At 42.8% G+C, this 20,556-nt stretch overlaps 1 protein-coding gene across 1 annotated transcript in view; it reads left to right on the forward strand.

Moving 5' to 3' along the window:
- The first annotated feature begins 15,179 nt into the window (after positions 1-15,179).
- The window catches only part of ERMP1 (endoplasmic reticulum metallopeptidase 1), a 49,866-nt gene continuing 44,489 nt past the window's right edge, over positions 15,180-20,556 (forward strand). Inside the window, exons 1-2 of the mRNA XM_037493493.2 lie at positions 15,180-15,539; positions 16,836-17,137. Of these exons, the coding sequence (XP_037349390.1) occupies positions 15,205-15,539; positions 16,836-17,137 (637 nt within the window). The 5' untranslated portion in view covers positions 15,180-15,204. The remainder of the gene's footprint in view (positions 15,540-16,835; positions 17,138-20,556) is intronic.

Genomic DNA, 20,556 nt, shown 5'->3' on the forward strand with positions numbered 1-20,556 from the left:
CAATGGCTAAGAATACTTATGCCTTGTTCCACACTGAGGGGAGCAGCGGGCGAGTCAGGAGAGGTCTGCTGCTCCATGTGGATTGCTCCCTGGCATGCCCTGGATCACTCTTGCACTGCAGAGGCTGTGGGTTGCTTCATAGTGCGGTGCTTAACCCCTTGCGCCACCAAGGAGGCCCCTATTTTTACTTTTTCTAATTGTATTTATATGTTTAATCCTCTGGTGCACTTATAAGAAATATGCATTCCATCGCTCAGATGAGCCAAATATATATTTTTTTAAAGATTTATTTTTATGCATATAAGCACCGAGGTGTAGGCCAGAGGTGCAGGGGGTGAAAGCATTTACCAGAGAGAGTGGGGAGAAGAACTGGTGGACCTACTGAAATACACTGCTGAGGGGAGCAACAGGTGGGACTGGAGAGGTCTACTGTGCCATGTGGTTTAGCTCCCTGACCAAGGATCTAACTCAGGCTGCAGCGGTGGATATAGCATATAGTGCAGAAACTTAATCCTTCTGCCACCAGGGTGGTCCCATATTTCTTATATGTGTTTGGTCTTCCTCCATAGTTCCTTACTCACAAAGCCCAAAATCCTTGGAATTTCCTAAATGTTGAGAGTTACAAAGATGACTTTGATTTTGTGAACTTGGTGACTTTTAGAAACACCTGGGGTGAGGAGGAGCTTATTGCCTGAAGAACAAATTCTGTGATTATAGGGTTGGAACTTCCCTCTGGAGAAGGATGAGGGACAGATTGAATCCAATCACCAGTGGTCAATGAGTCAATCATGTCTAGGCAATGAGCCTCCATAAAAAATCCAAAAGAATAGGATTAGAAGAGCTTCCAGTCTGGTGAGCACGTGGAAACTGGGAAGACTATAGCACCTGTAGAGGCGATGGAAGCTCTGTGCCCTTGAGCAACATGCGTGTTGGCTCCCTGGCCAGGGATCTAACCCAGGCCATTATGGTGGGCTGTCATGGAGGTAGTGCTGAGACTTTAGGCCACCAGGGAGACCCCTGTTTTCCCTTGTTTTTTAAATAAATCCCATTTATTTAATAAAGTGTTGTTCTTCTCTGAACCTGAGTGGTCTTGCAATTGTGCGCATGGTTGAAGAATTCAGACAGTGAGCAGTAAACTACTTGGGACTGTCCTTGCCCCGTTTTTGTGCCCTTATTGCCCAGTGTCAGAAACAGGCATGGTTAGGAGATCATGGGGAGGTTAACAATGGCAGCGTTTATCTTGATTTTGATTTTCCTTTTTCCTTCCAGACTTGTCTGGCCCCTTCTGCCCTTTTCCGATGGGTCCGCACCAGGAGGTGCCTTAGACTTGCGGCAGACTTTCAGGCCTTAATGGCCCTGCTTTGGGCTAACCCTGTTTAGCTGGGCATTTACCCATGAGAGGGGGGTAACTTCAGGTGCTTGATTTGAAACTCTATTCTTTGTCTTTCCCTTTTCTTCTCTTTATTTCACATTAATTGTATTAAAATTCCTTTCCATTAGAGGTCTTATGTACTAGAGTATGTTTTGTCTTGATGCAGTAGATGGCAGAATCTATTTAAAGCAGGCAGTTTTGGGAGTTCTGGGGTGCCCCTCATCCTGTCCGGCACCACCCCCTGTGGATGGATTGATACTCCAAAGTGGCTCTTCCCTTCTCTCTGTTCCAAACACCATGAGGGCCTGAACAATGGAGTTTTTGCTAACTTCTTCTCTCTTGGAACTTACCCTCCTACAGTTAATGTCTTTATAGCCTCAAAAGAACTCATGCCCACTCATTTTCCTTTAAGGTTTCCTAACTTGGAGACCTGGCTCATTCCAGTGGGTAGTTCCTGCAAGGTGGTTTCCTCACAGAAGTGCCCAAAGAACCCTCTGTAAGGTGTGCTCTCTGGAGAAGTGACAGTTCACCCCACTATTTGCTCTAGGAGGGGCCAAGATAAGACCTAGAACCCACCAGCCTCCCTTTGATGTAATCAAAGAGAATTAATCTTTTATTCCTTCTCCTCTGGCAGAAATAACAAAAGATATTTGGCCCCAAACAAAGGGGAGAGAGAGGAGGAGGGTTGTGATTAACAGGGGGCAGAAGAGCCCACATAATCAAAAGTTTGTGAGAGAAAAGAGAGAAAATAATTTAAGAAAATTACTCTTCAATTTTCTCTCTCCTCTTCACTCCCCAAACTTTTAAGAAAAATTTTTTAAAGGGCACGAAGAGTTGCCAGATACTTTCAAGGTCACAGGTCAAGGCCATTACAAGTAAGAAATAATGATTAAGAATAAAAAGTGAAAAGCAACATGAAACACTGAAGGTTGCCTGATGAAAGCAAAAACAAGTTAAACCCCTAGATACAGAATTTAGTTCAGAAAGGATGAATTTTAATTTTCAGAGGCCTAACACTGTTCTCAAGGAGGGCCTGGACAACCTGGAAGGGGCTGTTTTTTCTTGTTCCTTTAACAGGAAACCCAGCTAAGCCACCACTGAGGTGGACACACCTTGCACTCTGGAGAAAACCAGAGTGCTGGCATGTTGGAACCAGCTGCTATTTATGGTAGGCTAGTTAGAAAGAATGTTCATTTTTGGTATTTGTTGATTTTTATCTCTATAACCAGCCAGATGTCTGTCTTTGGAAAGAAGGTACTGGGCTTGACACAATAGGAAAGCATGTTTACTTATGTTTTCCTACAAGGCTAAAAAATCTACCTATATACAAAGTAGGAATAAGGAAGGGTGCAGTTGATATACCAAGGTTTCTTCAAGAGCTGCAAATTTTTGTCTGAACCACTTGACTCCTTGACAAGGTGGACTACAGAGGTTTCACTTTAGCACTCACAAAAATTGAATTTACTCTCCCCTGCTGGGTCACTGTGGCTACTAGGCCACTATGTCAGAGCTAGAAAACTGGAGGAAGGAAGTCCAGTGTTTTCCTGGTGTCTAATTTTAAAAATAAATTGTTTCCTTTACATCAGATCCAATTTGTAAATTTGACTGACTCTTGCCTCCTGTAAATGCTTTCACAGTTTATGGAAGATTACACTTCCAATTAAGAGTCTGTGCTACTGCTTTGGCCACGGGGTAAATGAATCCTCTTCGGTCTTTATACTAGGCCCACTTCTTCTCTGCTCTTTCTTCTTTCCCCTAGGGCACACAAGAAATATATATACAGCTGCATAGCCTCTGACTTGGTCCAAAATCTAGGAAAGTGGGATGGGGTGACTATGCATTTCAGTGTGTTCAAAATTGTACTGTGTTAGGCCCTCCCTGGTGGCGCAGCGGGTTGACCGCTGCGCTGTGGAGCTGTCCACAGCCTCTGCAGCGTGGGTTTGATTCCCATCCAGCCAGGGAGATTCCCACATGACATGGCAGACCTCTCCTGTCTCCCCCATTGCTCCCCTCAGCAGTGCTTTCAGTCCGCCTTCCTGTTCTGTTCCCTGCTCTGTCTCTGGTGAATCCTCTCACCCTTCCCGTGCCTCTGGTCTGTACCCCAGTTCTTGTATAAAAATAAATAAATCTTTTAAAAGAAAAAAAAAAACAACAAATTTGTAATGTGTTTCAGGATGGGAATGTAAGGGAAGAGTACAGTTCCAAACCTTCAGCTCTGCATCAGCAAAAAGGGTTCTGTATATTCCTGGCTCAGTGCAAAATAAACAGAAATTGGTGGGGGTGGAAGTGGGGAGGTATTTCCCTCTTAGGAGGAGAAGAGAAAGGACTGTTTAGCTGTGTCAGATCCACTCTAGCACTGTAGACTTTCCCCTAGATCTTTGAGATAAGAATCCCCAGTACAACCTGCTTTTTACTCAGGGAAATATTTTATCTTTAGCAAGTGTGTCCTTGAGGGCTTAAAGGTGTGGGTTCAGCAGTTTCAAACTGGCAGCTGCTGGGCAGGGATCCAGTCTGCAGACCTGTTTTGTTTGACTTAAACAATGGTCTTCTCTTCTTTAAATTAGTTTCCAATATTAACAGAGCAGGTTTCACATAAATATCTGATTTTCTGCCATTTCTGGAAATAATAGAAAGTCTGACTTGCTGAGCTTTGCTCCACATGTAGCAGTTATTGATTTAGGCAAGACTCAATGTTCCAGTTCCCTCCAGTCCCTATCAGTCCCTACAATCCGAAAATCTGGTTTATTTTTACTTTATCTGCCCACAACAGGAAAGAATTTGTAAATGCTATGTTTTACCCCAAATAAGTCAGGGCCACCCTGCTAACGTAATAGCATGCTTGAAAAGCCAAAGTCGATTTGTCACTTGTGTTTTGAATCTCTGAATCTCTCAATCAGAGTGCCCAGCCTTGGAGGAGTCCCTTAAAGATTAGTCTGACGTCTGGACAGGATATTTGGGTAGCTCTATTGACTCTATAGAGAAATTAGAAACATGGAAATGTGTGGGAAGTAATGACTTTTAAAACTTTAGGATATGACTGAAGTTCCCTTCCTTTGTGTTCTCCAAGTAATCCACATCTCTGCCATAGTTCTTTTTATTGATTTTCTTTAAAAATCCAGAGCAGAAATCCAAATTTAGTTCTTAGAGTTGCTTGGAAGTAAAAAGTCTTTATTATTATCACCATAACAATTTATAGAAATGGAGAAGCAAATCACTTGACTGTGACTTGGAACTTGGGCAGGCATCTATCTCTGGAGCTAAAAATTCTCTTTAAATTCTGCTTAATATAGGCAACTGTGAATAATTTATAGCAAATACATTTTAAAATTTTATTTATGTATATAAGAACTGGGGCATATGCCAGAGGTGTGTGTGGGGGGGGGGGGCGGTGAAAGGAATCACCAGAGACAAAGAGGGGAACAGAACAGGAAGACTAACGGAAATACACTGCTGAGGGGAGCAGGAGGCGAGACAGGAAGGGTCTGCTGTGCCATGTGGGTCAGCTCCCTGGCCAGGGATAGAACTCATGTTGTAGTGGCTGGCAATAGCTTGATAGCACTGTGTCTTTAACCCTTGTGCCCCTAGTAAATACTTTCAAAAATTAGTATTTTTGAGGTGAACTTCAGTAACATAAAACTGAATATTTTAAAAGTGAACAACTTGGGTCTCCCTGGCAGTGCAGGGGTTAAAGTCTCAGTGCTGTCAAGCTATCAGCAGCCACTGCAGCAGGAGTTCCATCCCAGCCAGGGAACTAACCCACATGGCACAGCAGACCTCTCCTATGGCCCACTGCTCCCCTCAGCAGTATATTTCAATAGATCCACCTGTTCTGCTCTCCACTTTGGTGAATCCTCTCACCCTCCCATACCTCTGTCCCACACCCCAGTTTTATACATAAATAAATAAAACAAATCTTGTAAAAATGAACAACTTGGTGGTATTTACAATGTTGTGCAAAGCTACCACCTCTCTCTAGTTCCGAAATATTTTTATCACTGAAAAGGAAATCCTGTACCCATTAAATAGTTGATGCCATTCTCCCCTCCTCCCTCTTACTGATAACCACCAATCTGTGTTGTGTCTATATGGCTTTGCCTATTCTGGATAGTTTATATGAACAGGGTCTGACAACAGGTCACCTTTCATATCTGGCTTCCTTCACTTAGCATAATATTTGGAGGTTAATCCACATTGTAGTGTGTAGCAGTACTTTTTATGACTGAATAACATTGTGAATAAGTTTTTATTATTTTAAAACAAATGACCTATTATTTGTACTTTTGCTTTCTTACTCACTGATTGCTTAAGTATGAATGGTGACCAAGACTTGGGATAAGAGAGAGAAAAACAGGATTTTTAGATGTCCTCTCACCAAGAAGGTAGGAATAACAGGAATGTCCACACAGGGGTATAAAAGCTTGAATATCAAGGGGTGGAGGGAGCAGATCAGTAACATACACTTAACAGATAAAAAGTTGCCCTTTACAGAAGAGAGGTCAAATTTCTTTCAGGCTTATGTCGTAAATTGCATAATTTAGGTGCTACTAGCGATTGGCTAAGAATTCTCTAATTTCCTTTCACCCACAAAGCTGCCCAAACAGTGGTGACTGAAGTATTTGGAAACTGAGTCAGAGATTCACAAATGTTGTTTCTCCAGTTTCCTGTGGGGCAAAAAAGGTCCAACCATAGACTAAGAGCAATAGCTGATATATCTTTATCTCTTACACAGTCTTATGATCTAGGAATCTCAAAATAGTTCTATTAGCCCCATTTCTCTGATGGGGAAACTGAGTCACAGCAAGATTAAGTAATTCCCTAGAGTTCACACAGCAGGTTGATGGTGGGTTAAATGTAGAGTCCATGCTCTTAACCACTGCACCCACCTGCCTCTGGCATTCCTGCTTTATAAGGTAGTATGACAGGTTCTTCTGGCTATTGCCGGTGAGAGCAGGCAGGAGGACAGATAGTACTGACACTGACTCAATCATCAAAAAGGTGAAGGACAAGCAGTCTGTTCCAGGCTCCACTCACACTCAGTCTGTGTGCTGTCTTGGACATGTGAACTGCAGATAGGAGACCTACAACCAAACCATGCTTTGCCATTTTGCAGGAATAACAGATTCTTGGGTCCTACCTCCACAGAGTCAGATGCAGTAGGCAAGACACAGGAATATGATGTTTGGACAGGTCCTTAGGTTATTCTCGTGTTACCTGGGCTTCAGACCACACTTTGAGAACTATTTGTCATCCTCCAAGACCTATTTTCTCTTTTCTCTTTTGGGCATCTTAGAAAAGCAGCCATTGCAAATGCTATTTACAGTCTTTGCTCACAAGCTAGTGAACCTGGTCCAGGATAGAATCTGCAAGACAGAGTTAGGGGGATACTGGAAGAAATAGCCACCTAGAATGGAGCTCAGGAAAGGCTGGCGTCCCTGGGTGTGTGTGCCTAGATTTGCCGGCCCTGGTGATGCACATCTTCCTTAACTTTTTAGTAAATAAAATGACCAACTTGCAGCATAAAGTCAGCTTCTCCAGCTCCCTAACTGCTGAGTCACTGCTCTGTCCTGTCCTGGTTCACCTGCCCTTGTGGTCAGAGGAGAAAAGCAAAGGAAGCCCTGCTATGTGACCCTCAATTAAATCCCTAGAGACTTTTGGCTTGTTGGGTTCCTTTCCTCAAATACAAGGAATGTGCTCTGAAGGAGGGAAAAGAAAGTTCAAAATCCAAAACCATTTTAATACACCAATTCTCCTGTGTCAAAGGCTGAATTTAAAGAGGATAAGTGAAAAATCTCTTGAAGTATTTTTATTGGTTCAGTAACTAATTAATTGCAAAGTCTTCACCCTAATCTCTGAGCCTAGTAATATGCTGAAATGAGCTTGATGATACTGCGTTCCCCTGCCGGATCACGTCCGTGCTGGAATGGTTTTATAAACTGCTTTCATAAAGATTAAAATGCAGCAGATTTTAAGTGTCTTTTCAGGCTCAAGGATGCGTAGGCCTGATCTCAGTCCTCAAGATTCTTCAAGGGAACACTGAGCTCACGGCTTTACCATGACAATCATCCACAGATAACCAGACATACATAGCGTCTGTATATTTTCTCCCAATGGCTAATGAACAGCCACTATAGTTTATTAATATCTCCCCAATTTTCTATCTTTACTTTTTCTTTCTCTTAATATTTATAATGTGAACATTTCTCCCACATCTTTGAATAGACTCTGGTAATTTTTTTTAAAGATTTATTTTGGTGTAGAAGAATTGGGGTATAGGTCAGAGGTGTGGGAGGTGAAAGGATTCACCAGAGACAGAATGGGGAGTAGAATAGGCGGAGTGACTAAAATACACTGCTGAGGGGAGCAGTGGGTGAAACAGGAGAGGTCTGCTGCGCCATATGAGAGTCAGCTCCATGGTTGGGGATTGACTTTAGGTCATCATGGTGATAGCACTGAGACTTAACCCCTAGGCCACCAGGGAGGCCTCGACTCTGATAATGTATTTAGTACTATGTGATGTTCCACATTCTGACTATACTATAATTTATTTGAACTTTCCTTTTTTTTTTTTTTTTAAAGATTTTATTTATTTTTGCATAGAAGAACTGGAGTGCAGGGCCTCCCTGATGGCGCAAGGGGTTAAGTGTCAACACTAATGAAGTTATCCATAGCCACTGCAGCGCAAGTTTGATCCCCAGCCCAGGAGCTACCCACATGGCACAGCAGACCTCTATGTCTCCTGCTGCCCCCCCTCAGCAATGTATTTCAGTCAATCTATCTTTTCTGTTCCCCACTCTGTCTTTGGAGAATCCTCTCACCCCCCACACCTCTGGCCTGTGCCCCAGTTCTTGTATGCATAAATAAATCTTTAAAAAAAAAAAAAAGAACTAGGGTGCAGGTTGAACTCAGACTGTTGTGGTGGGCCTTAGCTGTGGTAGTGCTGAGACTTAACCCCTAGGCCTCCAGGGAGTCCCAAAAACTTACTTTTTAATGCTGAAGTAGGTAATATTTGATATTCATAGATAAGCTTTATTTTGCATTTTTCTTTATCTGATTTTTCATATCTTTAATACATGAAAACGCTACATCAAAAAAATGTTAATTCTTTAAAGGCTCCTGGTATACCTTGTCAGACTGCTTTCCAGAAAGATCATTCCAATACATATCCCATGTATATCATATAAAATTGCCTGTCAGACTTTTGCCAGCAGTGCATATTATGGTTGAAAGCAAAACAATAAACCTTTTTTTACAATGTGATTAGTTTAAAATGGTTCACATCTTGGGCCTCCCCGGTGGTACAGCGGTTGAGTGCTGGGTTGCGAAGCTGCCCGCGGCCTCTGCGGCGCCGGTTTGATCCCAGCCTGCTACCCGGCCACCGGAGGAGGGTCCCACATGGCGCGCAGACCTCTCCTGCTGCCCACTGCTCCCCTCAGCAGAGTACTTCGGTCGTTCTGCCTGCTCTGCTCCCCGCTCTGGCTCTGGTGAATTCTCTCACCCTCCCGCGCTTCTGACTATACCCAGTGCATGTATAAACAAAACAAACAAACAAATAAATAAATAAAAAAAAACATGCCTCTATTAAAAAAAAAAAACTTTATAAAAAAAATAAAAATAAAATGGTTCACATCTTTAGATGTGTTTCTTTGAAATGTAAATGGTTTATAGATTTTTTTGTTGATTTGTTGGTATTTTTCCTATTACTTTTCAATATATATTGAATGTCTTAAATTGTAAAAATAGTGCAATATAAATTGTTATAAAATAAATGTATAATTTAAATCTATTCATCTGCCAGCTTCAGTACCAGAGAACTTTCACCTTTGTAGGCATATAGACAATGGGTTGACCTGCTCAGAAGAAAGAGTGGCAAGTCACCCAAATCCTGAGACCTGGCATGGCAATACCTTGGCTAAGTTACTATTGACATACCAAGAGATAGCAAAACAGAAAGGACTTGAGACATCCCTGTGCTCATTGATCAATCTAGCATCTACTGTATCATAAAGGAACACAAAAGGAAAACATAATTGTTGTTAAATCCAGATGAACTGAATCAACCCTCGCGATCAGTAGTTTACCAGATGGGGCAGCTAAAGCCTTTCTCATCCCATTTGATCATCATCAGCAATTTGATATGTGGAAACCAGGGTAAATGTTTTAATTGATCATGGTCTCCTTCCTACACAAAACTATAGATCAATGGCCTCAAACACTTCAAAGGCCAGATATTAGCAAGGTCTCTTATTAGCCTCTATGATATAGGCACGACTGTTGTGCTGCTTTCCTGGCTTTGAGACTCATCGATAGCCTATAACGTAAAGCATAAACTTCTACAACCTAAGTCCTTGCTGTGACCCAGGAGGCCCTCCTTGTACTGCCCCTGCCCACATCTCTGACCTTCCATCCTCACCCCCATTGCTCAGTCTGCTTTAACCACTTCTGAACATTCCAGTTCATTTGCCTCTGCCTAAAACATCATATCCCGACTCTTACAGGGCCCATTCATTCAAGTCACTTCATTCAAGTCACCTAAAATGTCATTTCCTGAGAGAGATCATCCTTGGTCACTCTTCTTAAAATAGCCTCTGTCACTCTGAATTCTCTGCTTTGTTATTCTCTATAGCATTTTTCCCGATATTTATCCATAAATTCTCATTTTTCTTTGTTTATTGTCTCCCATATAGAATGTAAACTCTGTGAAGGCAATGGCACTGATTTCTTTTCAATGTTTCCCCACCTTGATCAGTATGTGACATAGAGTAGATACCAACAAGTGGTAGCTTAAAAATATTCAAATGTGAATACCATAGTTAACACAAGTCTAGGAAAAAAACTGCCTTCTAAGACCCCAAGTAAAATAGCTCAATCCATCACCTAGGGTTCATGATATCATGATAGAAAAATGGCTTTTAATTCAATCTGCAAAGAATCACGTAAGAAAGAAAATCTGTGAAGTTTAATAATATTTAATGAGACTTCAGTGTAAATGTCTTATCTTTCACAGGTATTATCGAAACTCTTTCAGGCAGGCATAATCTCCATTATCACAGATAAGGACACTGACACTCTGAGATTGCACCATGCATAATGCCATAGGTACTGAAAGTATAAGACTTAGGATCTCAGCTCCATTTGACTCCAATAGCCAGGCTTTTCCCTACTATGTACACTACCTCCCATGGGGTATTAGTGATGCTTAACAAACATCCATTCAGAAAAAGATCAAATGATTTAATTGACAGCACAGCTCCTGGGGAGGTACAACTTATTCCTAGGTTTTGTGTTATTCATCCAACCTAGCAAGTGACAGCTTAAAGTAAAGTTTAAAAGATAAGGAGACGATTGTGCCCTTCCTCTAGAACCCTCTACATCTTGTTAAGTTTCAGTGGATGCTGACTTAACTTCCAAAGATAGTAGAGCTGCTGGAGTTTTTAGAAAGAATAGCCAGGCACCTGGCTCTGATAAAAGATACTGTATATTCATTAGCTCATTCAATAGATATGCAGTGACTGAAAACCATGGGCTAGGTACAGAGCTAAGCACAGTGGACACATTGATGAATAAATATGATAGTCATTGTCTTTGGTCTCGTGGTCATTATAGACTAAAGGGCATCTTATCGAGCTAAAATTACGCTGCTGCCATAAAAGTTACATTTTAATTTATTCACTCAAGAAATGCTGACTACAAACTATATGTAGAGAAAACCAGACATGATTCTTGCTTTCGTGGAGTTTACAGTCTAATGAGGAAGATTAAATAAATACAAGCATGCATGATATAATGTGAGTCTACAAATAGGGGAAACTGGCTTCATCAGATTAAAAGATTCTTATTTGAGGATTTACCACTTAAGCTGAGATTTGAAGGATGAATAGGAGTTAATTAGGCAATGATTGGAGGGAAGAACATTCCAGGAAATTCGTAACGCATGTGCGCTCTTGTTATAAAGGTAGGATGGTGAGCAGGAAGGACTTTGAAAGAGGTCAGTGTGCCTGGAGAGCTGGGAGTAGCAGTGCCTTGCCTCAGGTTAGGCCCAGTGTTAGGCAGGAACTAGACCTATAGGGAATGGTACTTTATCAGTTGGTCTCTAGGTTAATAGGGTACTGCAGCAACTCCATCCTGGAAACGGAACTTTGAGGCAGAAAGGGAAAAGAGAAGATACCTATGATCTGAAACAACACCAATGAGCTCTCTTCACTCACTAACCAGGGTGACATGGAGGAGTAACTTTTGTGACCCTTCCTTTCCAGAATGCCATATCCAGTTGTGGAAGAGAACACTGTTTTGGGAATCCACTGAATTCAATTCTTTGTTTTTTTTTTTTTTTTTAAAGATTTATTTATTTTATTTTATACAAGCACTGGGTACAGTCAGAAGCGCAGGAGGGTGAGAGAATTCACCAGAGCCAGAGCGGGAACCAGAGCAGGCAGAAGGACTGAAGTACACTGCTGAGGGGAGCAGCGGGCAGCAGGAGAGGTCTGCGTGCCATTTGGGACCCTCCTACGGTGGTCGGGGAGCAGCCGGGGATTGAACCAGCGCTGCAGAGGCTGTGGGCAGCTTCGCAACCCAGCGCTCAACGCTGTGCCACCGGGGAGGCCCAATTCAATTCTTTGTTATCTGTTAAGTTCCTCATCTATTAAATGGGACTAGACTATTTCCTTTTCAGGGTTCTTATGAGAATTAAATGAGATAATATGTTAAAGCACTCAAAACAGTGCTTGCTTAAATAATACCCATTGAAGTTGGTTTTGAAGATGTTGGGTTCCTTTGGTTAACTGTGGGAAAAGCTTCACCAAAGCTCACCTTCCATTGATATGGGAAAATTTCCCAGGTGGTTTCTCCGTGAAACAGAGACATACGTTGTATTGAAAAGAGCAGGTTTATTCTAAAAGGGAGGAAAGTGTAAAGAATGCTTCCATAGACACAAGTGGCCAGAGAGAGCTGCCCCCAAAAGGGACAGATTGGCTAGAAGAGAGGTCTGTATAGTAACAGGCGGGCAGCCTTGGGAGGAGAGCTGCTTCTGCTGCTTTGTAAAGGGAGGTCAGTGAAGAGAAGCACCTGCATGGTCAGTGTTATAGGGCAACCCCCATATAAAATGGGTTGCCTGGCTGTGGCTCCTCACCCGCGCACTTAAAAGGGACTTAATACTCCACTATAGGCACACACAAAAGGTTAATAAAAGGTTTATTTACAAGGGAAAGGGAATTAAGGAAATGTACAACTCAGGGAGAAAATAGGGAAATAAAGTCTTTAATGCGTCCTACCGATCCGCCAACCTGGAAACCCAAAGGCACTCTCAGAGTTGGCCAGACGCTGCGAGCTGGCGGAGAGCCAAAATGGGAGATCCCCTCCAAAGCCCATGTGTCTGGCTTTATACCACACCTGGCTGCTTAATGCCACCCTCAGGTCCCAGCCACCTTCCCTTTGGTGGTGATGGGATTTGGAGTTCCCACTGTCTTTTGGCTTTGGTCTGCAGTGGGGGTGGAGTCCACAAAGCCTGTATGGAATTAGCTTTAGGACATTGTTTTTCCCCTAACAGCAGGAGGGCTGCTGTCCTGCAGAGGGAGAAAGTTGGTGGCGAGGAGCTCCGGCATAGGCACAGGCAGGCAGAGGGCTGCTGTTCCTGCTCTACAAACAAAAAAGGTTAGCAAAGAGAACACTTGCCTAGTCACAGGTGGGCAGAAGGACTGCTGCCCCTTGCCAGTGCAGAAATTGCACTGATAAAGTTTTCTCCTTGGGAGGGGCTCATTCCTTTGTGGAGTTAACTTTTTTTTTTTTAAATAATTTTATTTTTATATTCCCCATAAAATTGCAATGCCCCCATTCTGACCCCAATCCCTCCCCTCCCGCCCCCCACCCCCCAAAAAGTGTCTCTGGTTCATAGTTTTTTGTTGATTTTGATTTTCACTTTCTTATAGTTATTCATTTTCCTGGTCCCTTATTTAAGTTTTCTAGATTCCTGCTATGAGACCATCCGGTATTTTTCTTCGCTGAGCATGATCCCTTCCAGCGCCATCCATGTTGCTGCAAATTGCATGTGTTTATCTTTTTTGAATGCTGAGTAATATTCCATGGTATATATGTACCACATCTTCTTGATCCAGTCATCTATTTTTGGGCATTTGGGCTGTTTCCAAAGCTTAGCTATTGTAAACATTGCTGCTATAAACATAGGGGTGCAGGTGTTCTTTGGAATTGATGTTTCTGTGTCCTTTGGGTAAATACCTAGGAGTGGAATTGCTGGATCATATGGAAGCTCTATGTTTAGTAGGTCCAGAAATCTCCACACAGCTCTCCATAGTGGTTGGACCAGTGTGGAGTTAACTTTCGTTGAATAACTATACAGAATTTGAAAAGGACCAGAGACTCTCTAATGGTCATCAATTTTCAAATTCTCTTTTCTCTGGGAGGGGTTCATCCCCTTCTACAGTGTGACTACGTTAATCTGTAAGGATCAGTGATTTCTCTAAAAGGGCCCTCAATCTCTATTTCCTCTGGTTTTGGGCCTCTGATATAATCTGTGGCAGTCTGATGTTTGCTATAGTGCAGCGCTTGGTGCCTCAGAAGCTTTCATTTTATAGCTGGTTTAACAACTACGTTAATCACTTCTACCCCACCTCCAGCCAGCTCCCAGCATTGCGTGGGCCAGGTTTCTGGTCTCATGATGCCTCCTTTCCAACTTTTCTACTCTCAACCTCTACTCATATTTTTCTTCACGTGTAAATGGAAACCATGATGGTGTTTAACAAACAAGGTTTTGATGATCCGTGAATAGCTTATGTATGTGGAAAAGGGAGGTCCTCTGCTCAGTCCTATTTCTACTTTTAGGAACCAGGAACCTTCTCCTTTTACAGAGCCCCTTCTAATGTTTCTTAGGAAAGGTAGGCCATTGCCTTCTCCATCTGCCTGGTGCACCCTAAGAGGCATGTGCATTTTTTTTAAAAGATTTATTTATTTATTTATACATACAAGCACTGGGTACAGTCAGAAGTGCAGGAGGGTGAGAGAATTCACCAGAGCCAGAGCAGAGAATAGAGCAGGCAGAAGGACCGAAGTACATTGCTGAGGGGAGCAGCGGGCGGCAGGAGAGGTCTGCACGCCATGTGGGACTCTCCTCCAGTGGCCGAGGAGCAGCCGGGGGTCGAACCGGTGCCACAGAGGCCGCGAGCAGCTTCGCAACCCAGCGCTCAACCACTGCGCCACCGGGGAGGGCCCCATGTGCATTTTTTTTTTTTTTTAAGATTTATGCATTCAAGAACTGGGGTTCAGGCCAAAGATGCAGGGGGTGAGAGGATTCACCAGAGACTGAGCGGGGAGGAGAACAGGCAGACTGACTGAAACATACTGCCTAGGTGAGCAGAAGGCGAGACAGGAGAGGTCAGCTGCGCCATGTGGGTTGCTCCCTGACCGGCTGGGGCTCGAACTCGTGCTGCAGAGGCTGCGGATTGCTTCAGAGTGCTGTGCTTAACCCCTTGCACCACCAGGGAGGCCCCATGCGCCGCCTTTTAAAACTGATCTCTCACTTTTCTCACATTTCTCTTAAGAGTTATCTTTCCACTTGGATATCTTCGTCCCACACCTGGCAGAGGACACCTAGCAGGCGAAGGCACACCCATCGGACGCCGCCTGGGCCTGCCCGCCGCGGTGCCCGCCCGCAGTCTCGCTGAAGAGGCTGGGTCCCGGCGCGGCGCGGCGCGGCGGCCAATCAGAACAAGTTTGGCCCTCTGCAGTTTCCGTCCGCTCACTAGGAGGCGCTGCGGCGGCCGCCGCGGCTCCCGGCGCTGTCGCGCGGGGAAGGGCGGTTGGCGCGGAGGCTGAGGCGCGGAGACATGGAGCGGGGTTCAGAGTCGGCGGCCGTGAGGCGGCACCGCGTCGGAGGGGAGCGCCGGGACGGCTCGGCGGCCGCATCCCAACAGAAGGAGGCCCCGGAGCAGGCGTCTCAGGTGGACGCCGTCGGCGGCGGCGCCAGGACGCGGAAGCGCGGCTCTGAGGAGAGCGGCGGCGCGAGCCGCGGCGCGGGGACTGGACTGTCGGAGGCGCGCGCCGCGCTGGGGCTGGCGCTCTACCTGCTCGCGCTGCGGGCGCTCGTGCAGCTCTCGCTGCAGCAGCTCGTGCTGCGCGGGACCCCTGGGGGCCACGGGGAGTTTGATGCGCGGCAAGCCAGGTACCCGCGACTGCCTCCGGGCCTGCGCTGCCCACATGGCGGCCCCTACCGGGCGGGGGCACCACACCTGTCAGCACCTGCCCCTGCGGGACCGCCCGGGCTCGCCAGCTCCCCCGGCTGCTGCTCGTGGGATGGGGTGGCCTTGCGCGTCCCTCTTCTGGCGTCCCCGGTTTATGAAACGCGCTGTAAGCTTGTGGTGCAGGTGGGGGGCTTCAGGGGGATTGTGCCTGTTTCCTCACGTCCATTTTGCCCACCTGCACGTAGTTGGTCGTTAGAAGTCCTCCCGCCTTCTGGAGCAACTTTTATTTTTCACTTTGGTTAGCCTTTCCGCTTTCCAAGTGAAATGGGGAGTGAAATTTTGTTAGCGGGGACTGTTTTATAAATTCGGGGTCCGGGGAGGGGTCGGATGTGGATTATGCAGGGGTCTACTCTTGAGGGTCATCCGTCCTCTAACCTGAAAGCTGTTGACTCTCCTGTCAAGATTTTATTTTGAGAAGTTGACAAGCTCAGTTCTCAGATTCCTGGAGCTTGTCCGTGGGCCTCTGGTGTGTAAGGTTTGATTTTTTTTTTTAAATAAAAAAAAAAATACCTGTAAGTATGTTAGGAAAGGTGATTAAGGCAAAGATGTTGTCATCTAAGTGTGTCAAAATTTGTATCTTAAATTAGCATAGAGTGTTTTCAACAGCCACTGTGTTTTTAAAACTCTTCTTTTGAATACAAAGTTTGTTTTCTTAAAGATTTTCTGGAACATACCTTCCCCACCCCCTTTTTTCCTGCTTGGAATGCAGTGAGGATGAAAAAAAATGTTTGTTTTGGGGGCAGAGTTGATTCTGGCCTGAATTGAAGTTATTAGGCCCTGTCTGCACACTAGAAGGGCTGACTCCATTCACAATCAAACATTTTTCATTGCTTATTTAACCTCTTGACTTACTTACCTTTGTTCTTTGATTTCTGCTACTTATCAGTATTCTGTCCTGTCTAGCTCTCTTCTGCAGTACAGATTTTATTAGAATCCCTTGTCTTTGTGTTGGTTTTTGGGAATTGGGAGGAGTTGGGAATGGGGTGGGTGGAGAAAACTCTGAAGGAATAAACTCCTGGGAGGCAAAATAAAATGATAGACCTTTGTAAGTGATTTTCAAAGAGAGCCTGAAACAATAAAGGCAACGTTTTTTTATGTGAGAAGCCAAAGAACTACTTTAAGGGCTGGTTGAGAAGGATGTAGAGGAAAAGCTACTCTGGGCTCTTGGTTTTCAGCCTAGCATGCCTTGTCATCATCATTCATTTGATTGTTTCCAGGGATTATCTTGAACACATTACATCCATTGGCCCTCGGACTACAGGAAGTCCAGAAAATGAAATTCTGACCGTGCAGTATATTTTGGAACAGATCAAACTGATTGAAGTTCAAAGCAGCAGCCTTCACAAGATTTCAGTAGATGTACAACGACCCACCGGATCCTTCAGCATTGACTTCTTAGGAGGTTTTACAAGCTACTATGACAACATCACCAATGTTGTGGTAAAACTGGAACCCAGAGTTGGAGCCCAGCATGCTGTCCTGGCTAATTGTCATTTTGACTCAGTTGCAAACTCACCAGGTATGTACCTGTTTTTAGTGTTTTTTGATCATCACTGTCCAGAAAGTTTATTAACTTTGCCTAAGTCAAGCTGCCTGGGCAATTGTGAGGCAGTTTTCTTGGCTAAACCTTTCTATCCTGTGATGGAGGGCTAAAAAATTAGAGAAGTATCATTTAGTTTAAGATCTACCTTGCAGTATTATCTCAAATGCTTTAGCTTATTTTTTTAAGCATTAGTGCCTGCCAAGAATCTAATGATGGACATGAAGTATTTCTGGTAGACTGAGTAGCCTTTTCAGCATTACTAGTATGTATCCCTGAGTCCTGGAGTTAGGTTTTGCCACTTCAGATGTTTACTCACTCAGCTAGGTGTTATAATAGGCTTGGGGATTTGTGAGACAGTCCTTGCCTTTAAGGGATACATGGTTTAGAGGACATTGCTCCTAGCAGTTTCTGTTGACCTATAAAGTAAGAATTTTGGTTCCATAGTGATACCAGACTTACAGGTCCTCATTAATTCACAAATCTTGCTCTGAAAATACCAAAATTGAATATTTCTGTTTAGTACTGTACTGAAATAATAAATATTTGTCAAATGAATGAGTATCCTGTAAATCAAATTTCCATTTTTAAAAAATAAGACTCCTCAGAAAAATATTTTCAGTAGTTAGGGAGATTGTAAGTAGAGAAGAAAATAGTGCCATTTTACTATGGAATCATGTCACGTTAGTGTTAGACAAATTTAAGATAGCATCTGTGTTTGTTTTTTGTTTTTTTGACAGAGGAATAAGCTTATTCACCACTGATCAGAGAGAGAGAGCCAAGACCAGATGCCAGGTTTCCTGGTCAGTCAGTTCATGTAGCTACATTTGAAAGGAAGGAGAGTTTCTGAGCATTTCCCTCAGTTTCTGATCTGTAAAATGGAGATACTAATAGTACTTTCCTAATGGGATTGCTTAGAGGGTTAAAGATAATGAAACAGTAGAATAGTGCCTGATATGAAAAATCCCACCCTTTTTTGCCACTAATATTTTAATAGTAATACTTCTGGATTGATTGAACTTACACCAGGTCCAATACGAACATCTAGATTTATACAAAATATAAAATAAAATTTATTTGCTTGATAAAATGATAAATACTAGGTTATTTTTAACAAGAGCTTGTCAGTTGCATTTAGCACGTAGTATCTTTCAAAAATCAGTATATATACATCTGTTCTATAAAGTCAGTAATAACTTTGTGTGCTAGAGAAATGAGTGGTTTTTTATGTCTATCTCAAAGCAGTAATGACATAAATGTTACCCTATGCTCATTATTATTATGTTCAAATTCTAAGAAGGGACAAATTAACACCATGACCACTTAAGAGCATTATACAAGAAAGTTGTATATACAAATATCAGAAACAAACACAGTACCAAATATTACAAATCATGTATAAGGAGTCCAGTAATGAAAGGATGATGTTTTGGGGGATCATTGGAACCCATTTTTAACTAAAATTTTATAAGAAAAATGCCTATACAAATCATTTTAAGGAAATTTCTGTCAATAATAAATTGTTAAAAAAAATTCATAAAATGCTCTCACCTAAATACTTTTAGTGGATAAACTAATTGAAACATGGCTATTTTTTAAAAGTTCTTGGCAGTGTATCTGGAACTCAGGAAATGATACCATTTAGGAGTAATGCAATCCACAGAGAGGCCTTAAATATCTTCTGGGTTTGCTGTGTGGTTACAGGTTATTGGTAGAAGAGGCATTTGCATTATTTTAGGGGTGGCTTCAATTTCAAAGTTAACTCTAAATGGAAAGGGATGCTGTTTAATCACACAGTTGTTAAAGATACTTTCCTTCACTTTCTTAAGGATACTTGATCTTTATTTAGGTCTTTTCTGAGATATCAGAACCATTATAATAAAGAAAGATAAATGGACAGCTTAACTTCTTAATCAATACTCTGTAGATATCTCTATCTTTCAATTCCCCTTTCTCTGTGAATAAAGGAATATTTTATTGTTTTTATTTTAAAGTAACTCAGTCTTAGAAACCTATATTTCACTTGGTTTCAGGACAGCTGCATACTTTTTAATGATAGCTGCCATATACTTCCTGCTTCATAGTAATTAGATAATTATTACTGTTTCACTTTGATTGAAATACAATATAGTAATCATTACTAAGATGAGTATAGTTAATAAGTAGTTTCTTTTTGAGTAGGAATGGGGTCTGGAATTTAAAAGCACCTAAACAAGCATATTAGTTGGCTGTAGAACCTTTTTAAGTTAGCAAAGAGGAGAAGGAAAGACTAACATTGAATGCTTAACCACATGCAGGCATTGTGCATTATTTTGTAATCCTTCCAGCACACCTGTGAAGTAGATATTTATCCTGCCCTCTAGATCAGGAAATAGTAGGGTAAAGTGATACCATGTCTCCCAGTATGTCCACCCAGAAATGCTATTGCCTGAGCTTTTTCTTTGTTTTCTTTTATAGTCCTTCAGACTTTTTCTTACAGAAAATTTCAAACATATACAAAAACAGAGAGCTGTTTAATGAAACCAAGTGTACCTATCACTCAGTTTCAACAGTCTGATCTCGTTTCTTCTGTCTCCACACCCCCATCCACTGACTATTTTGAAGCAGCTCTCAGTTATGTAAGATTCTTCTGAATTTCAGTCCGTGTCACTGAAAGACGAGAACTTTTTTTTTGACGTGCATAATAACATGAATTGCTGCACCTAAGAAACTTAACAAAAATACTTTAATATTATCAGATGTGTGTTCAGTTCCTTCACTTACTTTCAAAAAAATTTTTGTGTAGAAAAACTACCCAAAACACCAGGAGTGGGGTATAGGCCAGAGGAGCGCTGGTAAGAAGATTCACCAGAGATTGGGGAGCAGAACAGGCAGATGTACTGAGATACACTGCTAAGAAAAATGATATGAAAAACCATTTTCTTGGAGCAGCAGATGACATAGAAGAGGTCTGCTATGCCATATGTGGGTTAGCTCCCTGGCCAGGAATCGAACTCAGGTGTTAGCAGTGATAGCACTGAGACTCAACCCCTATGCCACCAAGGAGGCTTCCTATAATTATTTCTTTTTTTTAAAGATTTTTATCTATGAATATAAGAACTGGGTGTAGGCCAGAGGTGTGGGAGGTGAGAGAATTCACCAGAGATAGAGTGGGGAGCAGAACAGGTGGATCTACTGAAATACACTGCTGAGGGGAGTGGTGGGCAAGACAGGAGAGGTCTGTTGTGCCATATGTGGGTCAGCTTCCTGGCCTTAGATTGAACTCAGGCCTTAGGCCGTTGTGGTGATAGGGTTGAGACTTAACCCCTAGGCCACCAGGGAAGCCCCTCCTATAACTACTTATTACAGTGGTTTTTAAAAAACTCAAGGTGCTAGAGTCAGCTTTATAATGACTTTTA

This window comes from Talpa occidentalis, unplaced genomic scaffold (assembly GCF_014898055.3).
Source record: "Talpa occidentalis isolate TD23 unplaced genomic scaffold, MPIMG_talOcc4v2.1 talOcc4.7, whole genome shotgun sequence".
Taxonomy (NCBI): domain Eukaryota; kingdom Metazoa; phylum Chordata; class Mammalia; order Eulipotyphla; family Talpidae; genus Talpa; species Talpa occidentalis.